A 17,692-nucleotide genomic window follows, 5' to 3' on the forward strand; every position below is an offset into this window, starting at 1 on the left:
TTAAATGACTTCCTTCTTTCAGTCCTGAGCTGTGCTCAGATGATGGAACCTCCAAAATGTGTCTATAATGCTTTTCAGTAACTGTAATTGAGGAATTATATTATTAATCAAAAGCTTTGCTTTTCACTTCGACCAATTTGCTACTAAGGTGGAATGCAATAGCACCAGTATCTCTTCAGACAAAACCCCAATTCAGCTTTTAATCTCCAGCCTTGTCCTTCATAGAATAGACCAATTTGCTCCTCTAGTAAGGCAAGGCAAGTTTATTTATATTTCACAATTCAGTACAAAAACAATTTAGTGTTAATTAAATAAACAATAACATATAAGTAAAATAAAAGCAGATTAAATGCAAGTAAAGATAAAAACATAACTTAAAACAAATAAAACACATCTTAAGACAAGTAGAGTATTAAAGAACCATGCCCTTTGCCCCACCATCACTTGAGATAGGGGGTTTGAGCACACTAAGGAATCTGTAGGGTATGTTGTCCTTGGTTTTGGCTCCTGGTAGGGATTTCCATGGCAATTGGCCCTAGGGGAGTGTCAAACAAAAAAAAAAATTGCACAACCTCACTGATTTTAAATTAGTTGTTAATAGGAAGTGACCAATGCAGCTTAACTGAGTCAGGCCTTGGGGGAGCTCACTAGCAATCCCCCAGAGATTGAACCTTAGCTTCTGGAGCTCAGCATAAAGAAGCATCAGGAGGCTTCATCCACCAACTGCAGGAACCCCAAGCTTGGGTGTGGCGTGAGCTGAGTAACAGTGGCATGCTGTTAAGATAACTTTTTTTGTTGTTGTTGCTTTTATCTGTCATACTTTAGATACAAAATGAAATGTCATACCTTCACTGAAACCTCCACTTCACTGTGTTAGGATTATTTTCACCCTGATAAAGTACCGTTTTTACAGGAACCTTAAAACTCAGTATTAGAGGAACGATGGATTTTTCTTTTACAGAGTCATATTTTTCATCCATCCCTCCCAAACCACAGCCAGATAACAGCCCTCATTATTACTGATAGTTGGAGATTGCTGGAAAGCATCTCTGGCTCCAGATATGTGAATAATATTTTTGAGAGAATTGGGAAGAGTCCTTGAACTGTACAGGTGGAAATTATCCCAATCATCCACAATTATTGGTTTTGTTCCATTTAACTCCATTCTTCTCTATTTGTGTCTTAACATGTGATCCCAAAATAATGATAGAAAGTTTTAAAAACACCTGACAGAGTTTGGTAATCTTTCAGATAAAAAAAAACTGCATGACCGAGTCATGGGAGGTGGTACAGTTATGGAAATTCTTCCTGGAAGATAAGACATGCAAAAACACCTTACATAACAACTGTCTGCCATCTCTTTACCTATTGGGCATGTTTTCCCAGTTAATACATCCTATAAGCATACTGTTATCTCTTAATCCAACACAAAAGCCTGTGCATGAAAGGCTGAAATATATCGACTGCTTAGGTGCGCAAATGTTCATTTCAGGTAATCTAGGCGAGAATAGAAACATCAACTTTGCGGTTAAAGCAGTTCCCCTGAAATGAATCTAAATGTAATGATGTTTGTGACAGCTTCCAAACAAACTTGTCTCAACATCATATGCCCTCGAGTATTGCAGAGCTATTAGGCGTCTTGTCCTCATCCACCCGAGTGGTTTTCAGTGGGTTCATGTGTTGTTTCTCAGATTGTCCTTCACAGTTCATCAGAGAGGTAATTTCCAATTACTTTAGGAAAACAGTTAGCAGTAAGTCACAATAATAATATTTGAACTTCAATTGGAGGTGATTTGTTCCACCGCGTTGCATATCATGAATCAGCTTTATATTCCTTTCTGCTTTAAATTTTAATTAGTGTATGTTTTAAAGACAAGCTAAAAAAAATTGTGATATATCGCACTCTCATGGAAATGATGGGGTGAACAGATAGCTAAAAGGTCTGTAGTTTTATGGTGTCATGGATTTCCTGTAAGAAAAGGGAATAAACGTGTTGCTTTAAAAGTGTACTACTTTTGCCCTCTAGAGGCTTACATCAGTTATAGCCACGATCAGATGACACTAGAGAAAATCTCCGTTCTATGCTTGTTTTATAGACAAACTTTAACAAAAAAGAAACAATTACATTTATTATCAAAACCTTTTCTTAAACATGCTGAAAGTACAAACTTTTGACAAACCCTTTAACTTAAAATTGGTATCCTGCAAGTTCTACAAACTAACAAAAAATATAAGTATCTTAAAACACAAACACTCCCAGCTTGCTCAAAACATGTAACATGTTCTAAATGATTAATTTCTGATGGCTGAAATGCATGGATGCATTCCAGTTTGGACATTTTCATAAACTTCTCTTGGGTCTCTCTGCATCTCTTTATGTTCACTTTCCATAGGTCTTCTGGGACATTGTGTTCTTTAAGGTGCTGATGTGATTTCAGTATGTTTAATGTGGTAAACTAAACTACTACACTAAAATATAGATATTTTATGTCCAGAATTGCCTCAAGGGTGATTTGAAAGAGATACAGGAGACAGTATGGAAGTAAGTAATTGTAAAATACTCAACATTTTCATTAGTAATATTCAGATATTAGTTTAGGCTTAAATACAAGGGTGTCAAATTTTTTAAAGGTCTTTTTTTCTCATCAACTCTTGTCTGTTTTTTTCATTTTCTGTTGTACTCCCATGTGCATGATGGTAAATATAAATCACCCAGAGTTGAATGGACAAAGTAAAAGAGAAACGAGGAGGCCTTTTGCGGCTGCTCAGTGGAAAAGTGGGTAAAACTGCTGCCTTGCAGCAAGCAGGTTCTGGGTCCCGCTTCCTGCCCATTGACAACTGGAGATAGGCAGCAGCACCCCTCACGGCCACAGCTGGGATAAAGCATGACAAAAATGGATGGAGGCCCGTTGCCTAAAAGTCAAGTGAGTCTGGTGTCAGTCTAGGTGTGAGCTCCCTCTGTAGGGTTGGAGTAGATGGTGCAAGTAATGTTTTTGCAGGGCTGCTTCAGCAGTGTGAGGGCGGGACATTTTGGGGCCCTCTGGGTCCTTGGACTTCTTTTGCTTGTGGGTCAAACGTAGACCACTCATGTCCGTATCCGCACTGAAAGAAAGGAAACCTTTGTTGAGGTCTACACATGAAATAAAGGTTGAACATGTAAATCCAGTTTAAATTGCAGTAACAACAGAGTTATTTAATATATATCCTTTTTACCAACATCTTTAGGACACATAGACCCCAATTAAATAAATTATGAATTGGAGACTCATCAACTAAATGTTATCGTGTGAAATCCGAATGACGAATACAAAACACTTACAACACATAGAAATTTTTATTAAAAAATATTTTTAATTAAAAAGTTGTATATCCTAAAACCTAAAAAGCTGATACAGTAAGAGACTGTAAGAGGAGAAAATATATTACAAAAGGTAATGTTGTATTCTCTCATTACTAAAACATTTCCCAAGGTATGTCTGTTATTTCTAATTAATAAAAGTTTCTAATATTAAATTACAATTCTTTATCAGCATTCAAAAGTATCAATAATAATTAAAAAATAATCATATTGAAAATTCATAGACTGAAATATGTCAAATGTACACATTTAATGATTTGCTGATCGTATGCTGTCATGCCTTAATATCTATTTTTTAAAGAAAGACACTTTTTGTTTCATAACTGGCTATTGTAACAATTATAATCCGTCATTTAAAAAACAGCATCTAAAAATTCTGATTAAATTTTTTCATAATTAGATACGTAAAAGATTGTTTAACAGATATGCACTGCTATCATCTGGACATTACTTGTCTGTAGTCAACGAATGAATGTAAACATTTTTGTTTGATTGTTTTCTTTATTGAAATAGTAAGAAAAAAAACAATTATCTATTATTTTATAGATGTCAGATTAATACAAGGAATTCCTTAAATGGCGGGAAAACTCAAAAAGTAATACTATATCATGTCATGGTTTTGGTTATGTTGTGCTTTACTTTGCTCCTTGTTTTCTAGTTTTATTGGTTTAATTCCTATTTTGTTGTAATTTCTAGATTTATGTTAGTTCTCATGTTTTTCTGTTGTCCTCTGTTGCCCTCGTGTGTGTGTGTGTGTGTGTGTGTGTGTGTGTGTGTGTGTGTGTGTGTGTGTGTGTGTGTGTTCCTTTACCCTTGGCTCCCTCGTTGTCTCCTCGTCCTCGTTGATAATAAATAACATAGTTATGTATAATATATTACATTTCTGACTGTATATCCCTGTAATTATTACACACTGTAGCTTTAACCTTTTTTTCATTAAAACTACAAGTATTCACCTCAGCCTCTCTGCCTCTGCATTTGGGTCCTCCAAACCTCAACCAAGATGTGACATATCAATCATGCATTATTACCTAAGAAGCAAAGAAGCAACTATACAGCTTTTAAAGTCTTTATAGTCATGCCAAAGAAATCTGAGTAATGATCTCAACTAATATTGTAATTCTGAACTCCTAAAAAAGTTTATGACAATTAATAAATTATACACCTCAAATAATAAAATTATATTAGTTATTATTTGCATACCAGGACTTCACTGGTCCTTTAAGCGGGGAACTTCTTGGTGGAAGGGGTAAGTATGAGGTCCCTGGCAAGTGCTGCCGTCTCTCAGATAGGAGGTCTATTTCTACTGCAGCTGACGCTGTTAGTGGGGCCAAACTTTTTGGATCAAAATGTTGTGGCTTGGACTGAGAAAGACAAAGTCTGCGTGCACGAATCCCTGGCAACCTCATGTTAGCAGGAGCTGGAGCGGCATGAAGAGGTGGAGACGGAGAAAAAGGGATGTCTGGACACAGGGACTGTCGAGCTATATTGGGGAAAAAGGTTTCTTGTTGATGTATGTCTGCCGACAATGAGAAACAGAAAACCTCCTTAGCTTAAATACTCATGACATGTAGACATTTAAAACTTAGAGAACACAACTATTTTATACATTCAGTACTCACCTGGGGAAAGAGACTGAAATGAAGAGTCCGGTGAGCCAGTATCTAAACTAGCACAAACGTCATCTTCCTCTTGTTCTTCATCACTAAACCTGCTCTTCATACAACCAAATCCTTCCTCCTCTTCTTCCTCTCCCTCTATATCTGTCTCTTCTTTACCAGAATGGTGAATAGTAAGGATCTGTGGTGATCGCTCTTTCTCTATAATGTCTAGACGTCTGGAAAAACAATTTAGAAAGATACAGCAGTGGTTCCTAAACCTTTCTCATTTGCAAAATAACACAATCCATGAGCAGAGTTACCAAGGGTTGAGGAATACAATAGGGCTGTTGTGTGATATAATAAGGAACCTCATAGTGTTGATAAAAATGCCAAATATTTAGAGGGCAGATAAGTCCAGTTCTGAAACTCTGCCTTTTTTTTTTAAATGTCTCCTTGAAACTCCCATAATCCCCTCTGGCCTTTTCTGTGCCTTTTAAAAACTAAACAGCTACTGTTATGAGACTTCATCCAAAAGGATGAATATCTTATCGAAATGCAAAACATCAGTTTCTACCACTTGTAATACAGCAACCCTCAGTTTGCTATATATATTATTTACAGAGTGTTTGATATGACCTTTGCTGAATTCTTGTCTGTTGTTTCTTAGAGGGTACAACAAGGAAACGCTTTATAAGATTGGATCTTCCAGACAGAAAGATATCTTATCCAGTTTTGTTTTGAAATGGTCTCTTCCTGAATTGCAAACAACTGGATTTTCAAAATGTCGGCTTTCTAATCTGACTTGGCACACTTTCCTAAATTCCTCTTGTTGGATTGATCAGTTCCAAATATGGCTGCGACTAACAATAATTTTGCAAATGGATTAATCTTTCCACTGTTTTCCGACTAATCGATTAATAATCAGATTGCAAAAGGTTCCTTAAAGGAGATTTTTTAAGAAATGAAATCAGTTGAAACTAAAATGTTTCTACTTGAGGAGTTCTGGATAGAAAAAAAAAATAATCTTAAATACTAAATTTTTATATATTTCTTTAAAATGTTGGTATAATTACTGCTCTAAGTGGGTTGCTCTGTCATTTAAAGGCATGGTTTAGAGTCTCTACGCTCCAGTTAAAGATTCATTGATTACCGAATTAGTTGACGATTATTTAAATAATCGATTAATCATGATTAATCCAATTAATTGTTTCAGCCCTAGTTCCTAATAAAATCAAAAGAGGACGTTAATAATATGATTCTAAAAAATTAACATCTTTAAAACTGTCTATAAACCTCATTCCTTTTTGTAAAGTATGCTGCTTTAAAATTGCTCCCAGGTTTAGGATATAGGGATGCTTAGACTGGTGTGATAAATAATAGTCTACATTCATTCAACAAATAAGACTCTTATTACATAACGATAATATTATCAGCTGCTAAAAGTAGTTATACTGTCATTAAAAAAAAAGATTTAAAAAATAAAAAATTATCTGCTTACAGGCTTCCGTAGCCCTTTACCTACCCCACAGATGCATATGGACTCGCTATCCTTTGGATGAGGGTTACACAAACAGCTAAAGGATTCAGCCACAATAAAAAACAAAAACAAAAAAAACATTTATACATAAAAGTAATGAAGTTAGACATCAGTTGTTACTTGCTGTACTGTTCCTTCCAGGCCCTCAGCTCTGCAAACACATTAACACGGTCTTCAGAACTGGGCTCCTCTAGGTCATACGTGTGTTCTGGGACATGGATGGGGGGGCCACAAGGGGTCAGAGATGACCTGGTTGGTGCTGTCTATGAAACAGAAGAAGGCTTTAACAATCATTTACTTTACTGTGTGTTTACTTTCTTCGTCTTCCTTCGTATCGGCTGCTTCTAGTGAGACCAACAATAGCCTCTGTTAACAGATAGGAGGCAGACAGCCACCATTGGAAACTCATGAAGCTTAACATCAATCTCTACTGACAATAAAGGCTTTTCTGTATTAAAACAGCAATGATTTAACTGTGTATTCTTTATACCAGTGATTGAATATGATTTCACTAGTCTAATAGACATGTATTACCCTTTACCTTAAGCTTTTGTCTCCTTGCACGAACAGCCCGCACAGGATTTCCACAAAACAGAATGTTGCCTGTTCCTTTACAAATCAGTAAATGAGAGAGACAGCAACAAATTAAAAATGACATCCTGTTAAATGATAAACATAAAGCCTCTGGGTGGCACTGTTAGGTAAGGATGACTGCTGCTGCCATCCTTCACTGCCTGGGATGTTTAGACAAGATGAAAAAAAAAAAAAAAGTATGACAGATGATTACACATGACAGGATTAACCAAATCAGTTCCACACCATGGGTAAGGGTGCTGGTATCTGCTTCCACTGATGGTAGGTCAGAGTCTGAAGAGCCTGGTCTTGATCCAAAAGGGGAAAGAACTGTATGTCTGGTCGCCGACATGGTTCTGGTGCTTGCAGATGAAACAGGTTTAGCACCTACAAATCCAGAAGTGAATTGAATCAAATCTCATGTCAATCAAATGTTGTTGTTTTTTTTTTTTATAGAAAAATATGTTGTTGTTTTTTTTACCAGGAGATTCAAAGAACTTGGAATCTTGCATAGAAATTCTGAGAATTTCCCAGTGTTCCCCTGTGGTGCTACAGCAGGTCACCCTGTCCTCCTCCAACTTCACATCATCAAGGTAACGCAACTGAGGGACCAACTCCCTCACTGCTGCTCTGTAATTATACTCTTCAACCTAAACAGGAGAGAAAACAAGGACAGAGAGAGGTGGAGTAAACATACTTCTGTGTTTTAACTTCAACTTAATGAGTCTGAAAACAATACAAGAAGGATGTAGTTCAATGATGCAAAGTGTGTTGGAAAGGAGTTCCGAAGGATTTGATTCTACTATGTAACCCCTAAATAAAATTTTTCAAGTATTACCGATTAGTATAGGCGCTGTGTTGGGACAGGCCTCATTCCTTGGTGCTTAGGGTTCAATTCCCATCGTATATACTCTTACTGCATGTATTCCCCTTAGTCTCTTTCTCAACCCCCGTTTTCTCTCAGCTGACTTTCAGAAAAAGGCCACTAATACCAAAAATCCCTAAGTTAAAAAATGGAACTTGTCCACTTGTGTGTATTTTCTTTATTAATAGAAGATAAATGATAATGATGACAAATCGCTTAATAAATAACTGTATATCTGTTAGGACTCCAGTCTGTGTGGTCTGTGTTTTTGTGTGTTTGTCTTGCTTCCTCCACCAGGCAGCGCCTGGTTCTGATTCTCCTCCCCACTCACCTGCAAGGGGTTACCTCGTTAACAGAGTGTTCTTAAGCTGCTGACTGCCACTACCTCGAAACCAGAGTGTTTGCCAGTTTTGGGTACTCTAGCCAAGCTGAGTTTTGCTGAATCAAACTGAGTTTTTGTCAACCTGAGTCTTAACATTGTTTTTTGTCTTTGCCTCTCGGCAGGAAATCATCCTGCAAACTGGATTTTTTTCGGACCTTCTCTCCCTGGAAGGATCTACTGAGCTTCAAACTGAGCTGAGGAAACAAGCCGGAGGTTTGGATCCACTTTTCCTCGAGGAAACGTTTGAGCTTCACACTGAGCAAGGGATTCATCTGTACAACAGTCCGTTTAAGTACCGCAGGGAATCTGAGTGGCAGTCAGTCGTTCTCCGTTCATCTACTACCAACCGCATTCTGGGTAACCCTGTTCCGCCCTCCACCGTATGAGACAAACACCGAAACACATTGCTCACTTACGGGAGTCTAAGAGTCAACTTAATCTTAAGAAACGTGAGTTTGCCAACCATTTCTCCTCTTCAAGTTCGAGAATCAATTCTCCCACTGAACCTGAACTAACCGCAGTGTCTTCCCCTCACCTTTCAGTTCCGGTTGAGCGGTGTTCAGAGCAACACTGGAATCTCCACCAAACTTCTCGATAAAGCTTTTAAACTTTTTCCCTTGTCTCTCTGGACTGGTTAATCTGCATGTGGGTCCGAGCTCTTGATAAAATCATGACAATATCATAGGAATCCTCAGAGGTTTCTCAGTGATTATTAGTGAGCAAACAGCACCGAAGTTTACTGGAAGGTTGAGTTATAAAAGAATATCCCATGTATTGGATGTGGCACTAAGCTCTATTTAATCAGGCTTTTTTTTAGCTAAATTTTTTTTCATTTGTTCAAAAATTTGTATTTATTACAATTATAATTTTTTCCTTATTTATATCTTTTTTTTATTTATTGGCATCTGAAAAAGCTCTTCCTTATCTTATTTCATTTTATCTTAGAATGACACAACTGCAAAGACATGGCCATCCCCCAAAACTGACAGCAGGGCAGGTTCAGCATTAATCAGAGAAGCAACCAAGAGTCTCAAAGGAACTGAGGGGATCTATTCTTCCGTTAGAAGAAACAATTAGGTGTCACCTCCACAAATACGGCTGTTATGTATGAGTGGAGAGAACAAAGCCTTTGTTGAAAGATAGTCATTGGATATTCTGCCTGTAGGTTGCATCACGCCATGCAAGATACACAGCAAACAAACTCCATTGAGCGACATGGTGGTGGTAATGTAGTGCAAAAAGGATCCTTTATTCTAAGGAGGGGAAAAGGTTGTAGTTTGACTTTGTGTTAATCTGTTATCTGAAATCCTAGGACAGACGGACGGACAGAGTTTTAGGCATTTTATTTATACTCAGTCATAACTAATCAATTAGAATGCATCTTCAATTTATGCCTCCTTTGTCAGATTTAATATGTTTTTTGAAAATAAACATTTAAGCAGGTACTAATCATGCTCCTCAATAAACCTGCATTCCTGTATACGTTATTTAAGGGTTGATGTGAATTTGGGGCTTTTTAAGTACCGTATGTTGTACTATTTATCTCTATTTGCAAGTCCCTTATCATGACTAGTCTAAAACAATATCCGAATCTAAAACTAAGTTCCAATTGAAGTTCTTACAAGAGGCAGGTAATAAAAAGGACTCGATAACTATTTGCCAATAAGTAATTAAACCAGGACTGGTCACTGCAGGCTTTTTCTAAATCCCACGAATGCAGTGAATGAAAACGAGAGAGACCTGGAGGGATGTACCCAAGGAAAAGAGGGAAGAAAAAGACTGTCTGACAGAAAGGAAGTGAGTGGATGTGTGCCTCTTTGTGTGATGGAAAGAGAGACAGCAAGAGAAGTGTTGGTTTGCGGGGAGGGAAGGCAAACCCAAGAACTCCTCAATTACGTACTACAAAGCACATGCCTAATGCATATTCAGCTCAGCATCTCTACTCATTGCCCCAGTTTCTTAATTAATGCTCTGCTGGTGGGTGTAAATAAACACATTCAGAGAGGTCCAAAGAACTCACAGCTAAAGGCAGCTCAGTATCATTCATCCAGGAAAAATTAGAAAGCCATAGAAAGTCGATATTGTTTTTTTTTTCTCTGAGATGTTGCTCCATACTGTAAACCTGATGTATACCATGATGCAACCTGAACCTAACTGTCAGGTTTTAAGTCATGATATATTTTTGTGTGGCAAAATCGGATCGCCGCAAACACCTCTATGTGCCAGCAAACCGACAGCCTGCGAGCAGAGGAGACACTGCTGGATGATCACAGGCACGAGCTGCATTTGCAAGCAGGCTTTTACAACACCTACTGAATACAACACTTCCTGTTTAGGAGCTCTGCCCAACTCCTTGCACAGGACTTATTCAACATCAACTGTTTACAGATTTCTTTCAGATTTGCAAGACTACTGCCTGTTTCAGAGTTACACCCTTTGGAGAAAATTTGCCTTGAGAAACCTTTAAATATAGCAAACCTACACAGGGAATATTTTCCATTGACTATGTATGTATTAAAGCATCTGCTACATTTTACTGATCCATCCCATTAAAGAAGCAAATCAACAATACAGAGGAGATTGACAAAATAGGACAGAGCTTTTCATAAAGGAAGATGCAAACATAGATATAATCTGATGTATTTGATTTGTTTTCAACCTGTTTTGGGCCTTGATAAAAGCTTAATTTAATTTTCATGCAAATAGAAACAAGAGAAATCCCCTACCTGAAGGGAAGTAGGGTTAGGGCGTACACACACAGGGTTCCCCTCCAGCGAGAGAGAACGGAGATTGGGACACAAACCCAGATAATGAATCTGGATGAGGTCGTCCACACGGTTCCCTTCCAAATCTAACAGCTGCAGGTTCTCCATCATGGCAACCTGGCTTAGGTCGGACACATTGTTAAAGGCAAGATAGAGCTCCTGAAAACGGGACCAAGCACAAAAAACAGTTCAGTGTTTAAGGTCAAAGAAAAGAAAAAACAAAACAGAAACATCCAGTAAATGGAATATAACATAATAAGCAAATAAAAGCAAAAGTATTCACCGCCCAGAAACCTTTTAAACTTTTTATTAAATTCAAAGTTTCTGCTAAATTAATTACAGTTTTCTTTTTTTTGCGATATACAGGAGCAAATTGATGAATAATTGCGAAGTTAAAGGAAAATGGATTTAATTTTCTTGTGCAAATAAAAATTCCAAAACCATTCTATGTGTTTGTATTTATCCCTTTAGAGTCAATACTTTGAAAAACCACAATTTCACAATGATTACAGGAGATGCTCTTTTGGGAGTCTCCTACCTGTTTTGTATGTCTAAATAGTGAAACCCTTTACAATACCTATAGCTGAGTCAAATAGCATTAGTCTTTTCTCATTTTCTTAAAAAGATTTCAGGCTTTACATGCATCATCTTTATCATCTAAACAGTTCTTTTCTAGCCAAGATTATGTCTTCAAGGATGTTGGCCAGTAAGAATGTACTTCTAAGTCTTTTGCAGTCTCTAACAGTTTTTCCTCAATGATTAAGCTGTGTTTAGCTCCTCCCCTCTTCCTGCCAGCTGTGACCAGGTTCCCCGTCCCATCATAAGAAAAGCATCGCCACAGCATAATGCTGCCAGCACAATGTCTTACTGTGGGAAATTGTATCCAAGGTGGAGCAGCGTGGCCCCTAAAAGGCTTAGAGAATAGATAAAATGTAAAATCCCTTTATTGTCCCATAATCTGAAAATGTTGGTGTTAAAGCAGCAAAAGATTACAGCAAAGGTGGTCAAACAAATATGGACCTTAAAAAGTGTATGAAAATTGCAGAATAAGTTACAGAGCTGAAAATAAATAAAATAAAATACTGTGCTGTAAAGTGTTTTTACAATATAAATACTTTGCATCTGGAGAATAAATAATCAATATACAGCTATGGACATTTCTACAACAATGGACATGTGAAAGTAGCAGTAGCACTAGAGAAATGCAAAATGACAGCAGCATGTTACTTAACTGACTAGGACTGACTAAGAAACTGTGTAAAAATCAGCATGAACGTAACAACTTAATAAGGTTTTTGGGAAACATTGATGTTATAAAGTCTTACAGCTGCTGGGGAAAAGATCTGTGTTTATGCTGTCTGGTGCATTTAGGGAGCAGCAGTCTGTCACTGAAGGAGCTTTTCAGTTCAGCAACAGCTTCATGCATGGGGTGGGAGAAATTATCCAACAGAGATGGTATTTTAGATTTTAGTTAGGATCCTTTATTTCCCACCTCCTCCAGGGGGCATGTGAAACTTCCAAAAAAGTATATTTATAATTTGTCCTGGTGCTTCTCTAATTCACTCTAATTAATTATCTGCTTGTACAGCCTGTCAGTTAAGTTGACATGATTGTTAACAGATGGACAGGTAAGGAAATGCTGCAAGTGAGCAGAGGTGGCATTCTTCAACACCAGAGTTTAACTGTGCCACTAAAGTGTTAAGTTTAACAGATACGTGAGGCATCTCTACCTTTCTATACTGAGAGCAAATGTCTCAGTTCTCTGAATATGTAGCAGCCCCTTCATGCAAGGTGATGGGTTGTGCGTTGATTTTGTAAGGTCGTTAAAGCTTCACCAAGATTTTTTCTCTAACTCGCCTAGGTTGTTCCTGAGGCTTCACAATGCTTTTCTTTTATTTCCAAAAACATCTGAGACCCTCGGGGAGCAGCTGTGTTTATATTTCATTACAATGAATTACTCACAGAAGGATTCCGTTTAATAGTTAGGTCACTTCTGAAGGCTGCTGGTTGCACTGGATTTTATTTAGGGGTATCAAGGAGCTCATTAAAAATTCATGCCACAATATATATGTTTTTCATTAAAATAATATTGAAAACCATCTAATATGTTCTCACTAGGTATTTAAGTTATTAATCAATACCTACATCTACAGTTGACGGACTTAATAGCTGACTAGTGATTCATTGTTAAGTGTCCATTTTCTTAAAACAACTGATTTTTCTCCCTGTAAATAGGGTCTCTCCATGACATGAAGGGAGTTACATTTTTTTACAACAGCCTAAATTTAAAACAAGAGCTTTATTATATACTTAGTTTACCTAATTAGGCATAAAACATGTTTGTCAAATGCAACAAACTGGAACCTATTGGGATACTAAATATATATAAAAACAAGATGAATTATAGGAAATATGTGAAACACTTAGAATAGAGATGTTAAACTATTGCCTAAAGACTGGGCATGTCGCTCTGACATATTATCAGATTCAGAGAAGTGGAGAAGATGGATGGAACAATATTACAAGTAAGTCTATCATTTGTTTACGTAATCCCTACCATTTCATGTATTTGGACTTTTTTAATCGCTTCTGTCACATCAGCATAAAAAAATTGTCTTTTTTTGTTGTATGGGTATCAGTGAGAAATATTTCCTGGAGTATAAATACTTTTTCAAGGCTTTGTAATAACAAGGATCAATTAAGACTGCAAGAATATTCTTTTTTTATTTATTTATTCCAGCTTTTTATTGTAATTACAGTGTCACAAGTACAGAGCAATGAAATGAACTCTCTGCATTTAACCCATCCCTTTGGGGAGCAGTGGGCTGCCATGGTGCGGAGCCCGGTAAGCAGTGTGGGGGTGAAGGGTATTTGCTCAGCGACCCAGAGTGCCGGCTGTGGGGGTGGAGCTCGAAGACCTCAGGATTCCAAGCTCTATGCCCTAACCACTAGGCCGTCACTCCCCTTATTCTATCTCTGCACTTAACCCATACAGTTGGGGAGCAGTGGGCTGCCATTGTGCTCGCCTGGGGAGCAGAGTGGGGTTAAGGGTCTTGCTCAGGAACCCAGAATGCCGGCTGTGGGGATTGAACCGGGCACTTGCAACCTTCTTCGAGCACAAGTGCACTAGGCCAGTAAAATATATTAACATAACTGAGATGGAAATAAATCCCTTGCCTGTTTCTAGTAATATTACCTTTGAATTAACATTAAAAGGCAAATATCTTAAAGTTTAATTAGATACATTTTTAATTATCATGAATTGAAAAACCAATGACTTTTTGACTAACTGTTTACAATAATACAAATTAATACATAGCTTGTTACCTTAAGAGAAGAAAAAGTGAAAATGCCACTTAAGTCCTGAAGGCAGCAGCGGGTCATCCATAGCACCTGCAGGTGGGACAGGGTGGTTCCCAGGTCTCTAGAGAGACAGAGCAGCACAAACTGGGTGAAGAGACAGGAAAATGAGTTATCAGTACTGTTAATCATGAGAAATGCAGGCTAAGCTTTATTTTAGAACCTCCAAATATACCCTTGTTGGACATTTCCAAAGATATCAGGTTTTTTATGTGTATCTTACCCTGGATTGTGCGTTATCTAGCACTCAGCAGGAAAGGCTATCAGAGGCAGTGGTGTCTGAATGGCTCTGCACTACAGATCTCAAAACACAAACTTTTTTTCTGGTCGGTTCCTCTTATTCATCTTGCAGCATTTTTTATTTCAAATTGCAACAGAAGCCTTTTAATGGCCCATAGGGGATGATATTTTCTGTCTTCTTTTATTGAGTGTGTAAATGAATACATTTGAAACATGATACCTAACAATAGCACCTCTTTTTGTCATCATGAAACAGGTGGTGAAGCTCAACTGAAAACTATAGTTTTCAAGTTGCAATGTCCATTTTCAAAGCAAAATCCAAATATATGTGTGTGTATATGTATATATACACACACATATCGATGAACAGCAGCCTTTTAAAAGCACCCTCTGACTCAGAGTGCCATTCCCCACAGGACATAGTTGTTTAAGGGTAAGACATAAATGAGAAAAAGTCAAGCAGTAAGTTTCACTTTTGATTTGAGGAATAAAAAGACAATATCTGTTTTTTTTTCAGCACCTACCTCAGTGATGTGATCAAACTGTTGTTCATTTTCAGCATCTCTAATCTGGGCAAGTAAACACCTACAATAAAAATAAGACAAATCATGTTTCTCCCACTTATGATTATTTATTTGTGTTTCAATGTTGAACATCTCCTTCACCTCTTAGTTAATTTCTTTAAATGTTGATTCCCCATTGCCTAAAAGGAAGCATGACTTAAACACGTCACACTAGTTTACTGTACATGTGGTTCTCTTTTGACCAAACAGTGAGATCATGCACGAACAAGTTCAGAACTTGCTGAAATACTGTATCTCTGTGGTGCTCTATCTGCACCAATGCACACAAAGACACTACGGAGGGTCATTAACACTGTCCAGAAGACATGCTTAAGCCAGGACCTCCGTAGTATTTTCAGGAGGGCATGCTGAATTCGTAGAAACAGCACAATTCCAGGACATTGTGTGCTTCAGCTGCTGCTCTCTAGCAGGTGTTTAAGGGAGCTTAAAGTACAGACAAATAAACTGAAGGATGTCTTTTTTTGTCTTACTTTATGGCCACAGAGTTGTTAAATGGAAACAATAAACACTATTATGCATCGTTTCAGTCGGTTTTAGGTGCACATGCAATGCCTTTTCTCATTTCTTACATAGTATAAGTGCAATGCTCATATTTATATGCTGTATGTCTGTCTATAGCCCTGTATGTTTCCCCCTAATTTGTATATAATGATTCATTTACATTATATACAAGTTTTCACCATGGAGAAAACTGTTCCCTATTATTCATTGCCTACACTTTACTGTAGTCTTCCTTTAGCTCTCTACTGTGCAGATATTTTTATATCTAAGGCAAACATATTCCAGGACATTGCAATGTTTTTCTTTTTTTGTTGTTGCTTTTTTTGGCACGATATACTCTCTTTTTATATTATCTGTTGAATTTTTATCTTTAATGCCATCTTGCTTTAACTCTTTGTACTCTATATAAGCTACTGGAACCAGAATTTCCCTGAAGGAGTAATCCCAAGGGATAAATAAAGTTGAGGCTAAGTCTTTAAAAGTGCTGTACGTTTGAATAAGACCAATAATAAGGCTTGAATGTAAGGTATATCTCACCAATGTCCCCCAGCGTATTTTCTTGGGTGTTTACGCAGAGTTCCAGATATTTCACACAAGAGAGGTCACTAGTTCCGCACAACTGTTCCTGTAGAAGAAACACATTTGTTGGCATCTATGTTACCATGGGTGTGTTGTAACAATAGGTTGTCTGCCGATCAACCGTGGCGGACTTTTGGATAGATCTTACTGATTTGTTCTAAATAGCTAACAAAGATGTATATTTTCTAAACGCAGAACATGTGGTGGCTGTTGATGGACATTTAATTAGATAATAACAATGTACAACGTAGGAATGAGTTTAACAAAATCAGTAATCACATTTGTATTTTTGCAGTAAATTTATCCAAGCTATGAAAAAAAACACCTAAACAAACATGTATTGCAAAAACATAAAAGAAGAAGGTAAAGCATCTTGAAAAAAACGGAGAAAAAAAAGAGATCATTTATAATAACAATGGTTTTTGGTCAGAATCTGCAAAAAATTTTAAAGCAGTAATGCTCTTCACTGTAAAAACACAGCAAATCGAATTAATATAGATGTGTTACATTATTTATGATCTCATTTACTTTCAGGTTAGAGGAAAAACTTATATAAGGATCCAAAAATTTCAGTTTAAAAAAAAATCAGAAATGTGTCAACATACCAATCTTTCTGGTGAAAGGTAAGCTTCCAGTGCATTGCTGAGGTCTATGTTTGGTTTGGGGGTTGGAGTAGGATTGATACTCTCTGAACCGCTAAGCTCAGTCACCCGAACCCGCGCTGGACCAGGCCGGACCCCCTGGCCCACAGATTCATGGCTCACGCTCATGTTTTTTCTACGGCTGTCTAAAATAAGCAATAAACAACAGTAACAAAGCCATTAATGCGACAGATTCTCTAACACAACCCGATTACAAAGTAGTTGGCTGTAAACAAATAATACAAAGTAAAGAGTTTCACCTGAAGGAAGGGATAGTCCTGTCAATACATTTTAGCAGCCTTACAGGCAGCAAAAGTTTACTTGGCAACAGGGTCAACTTCCTGGAAACGGACCCATTGCACCCTGGGATATGTAGTGCTGGGAAGCAGTAGGCTAGCTTCAGTCGGACAAACAAAGATATCCGCTGCTATTAAGTAAAAGTAATGTCATATGTTAAAGCATAGTACGCTGTTGATATACGACGTGTATATAACCTCTTCTAATGACTGCTAATATGTGGCAGTGTTAACAAGTTATCATTTAGAGTGTTTGTGTTACAAAACACATTATATGTTCTTTTAAAGACAAAAACATTATTTTGCTACTCGGTTCTAATGAAAACGTGTCCTTTGGAAATCGTTGTCCTTTAAGCTTAAATGTTTGTTTTTCAAAAGAATACGTTTTTAAGATATTTGGGCGTCTTAGT

At 37.4% G+C, this 17,692-nt stretch overlaps 1 protein-coding gene across 2 annotated transcripts; it reads right to left on the reverse strand.

Annotated features, from left to right (window-relative positions):
* Nucleotides 1–276: 276 nt before the first annotated feature.
* On the reverse strand, nt 277–17,378 carry lrrc56 (leucine rich repeat containing 56). Of its 2 annotated transcripts, XM_038275474.1 has the most exons (13): nt 17,247–17,378; nt 16,951–17,132; nt 16,304–16,391; nt 15,206–15,266; nt 14,409–14,505; nt 11,043–11,240; nt 7,551–7,719; nt 7,316–7,456; nt 7,038–7,105; nt 6,617–6,759; nt 4,981–5,195; nt 4,562–4,877; nt 277–3,102 (listed from the first exon to the last, which is right to left on the reverse strand). In XM_038275474.1, exons 2-13 carry the CDS (start codon nt 17,113–17,115, stop codon nt 2,937–2,939), a joined length of 1,827 nt encoding a protein of 608 aa, XP_038131402.1. In that variant the 5' UTR covers nt 17,116–17,132; nt 17,247–17,378; the 3' UTR covers nt 277–2,936. The 2 variants fall into 2 exon arrangements, with proteins under 2 accessions (XP_038131402.1, XP_038131408.1); XM_038275480.1 differs by lacking the exons at nt 15,206–15,266; nt 17,247–17,378 and having other exon boundaries at nt 16,951–16,998.
* Nucleotides 17,379–17,692: the final 314 nt, after the last annotated feature.

The sequence above is a fragment of the Cyprinodon tularosa genome, unplaced genomic scaffold (assembly GCF_016077235.1).
Source record: "Cyprinodon tularosa strain WSP-4 unplaced genomic scaffold, ASM1607723v1 ctg121, whole genome shotgun sequence".
Lineage (NCBI taxonomy): Eukaryota > Metazoa > Chordata > Actinopteri > Cyprinodontiformes > Cyprinodontidae > Cyprinodon > Cyprinodon tularosa.

What these genes read in the sequence shown, in the direction of transcription:
- lrrc56 (XM_038275474.1), bottom strand. Translation starts at nt 17,115, where the DNA reads ATGAGCGTGAGCCATGAATCTGTGGGCCAGGGGGTCCGGCCTGGTCCA. An exon ending in CTAACCCTACTTCCCTTCAG is followed by an intron (nt 7,720 to 11,042) that starts GTAGGGGATTTC and finishes TCTCCTGTTTAG; the next exon opens with GTTGAAGAGTATAATTACAG. An exon ending in AAAGGACCAGTGAAGTCCTG is followed by an intron (nt 3,103 to 4,561) that starts GTATGCAAATAA and finishes CCTTTCTTTCAG; the next exon opens with TGCGGATACGGACATGAGTG.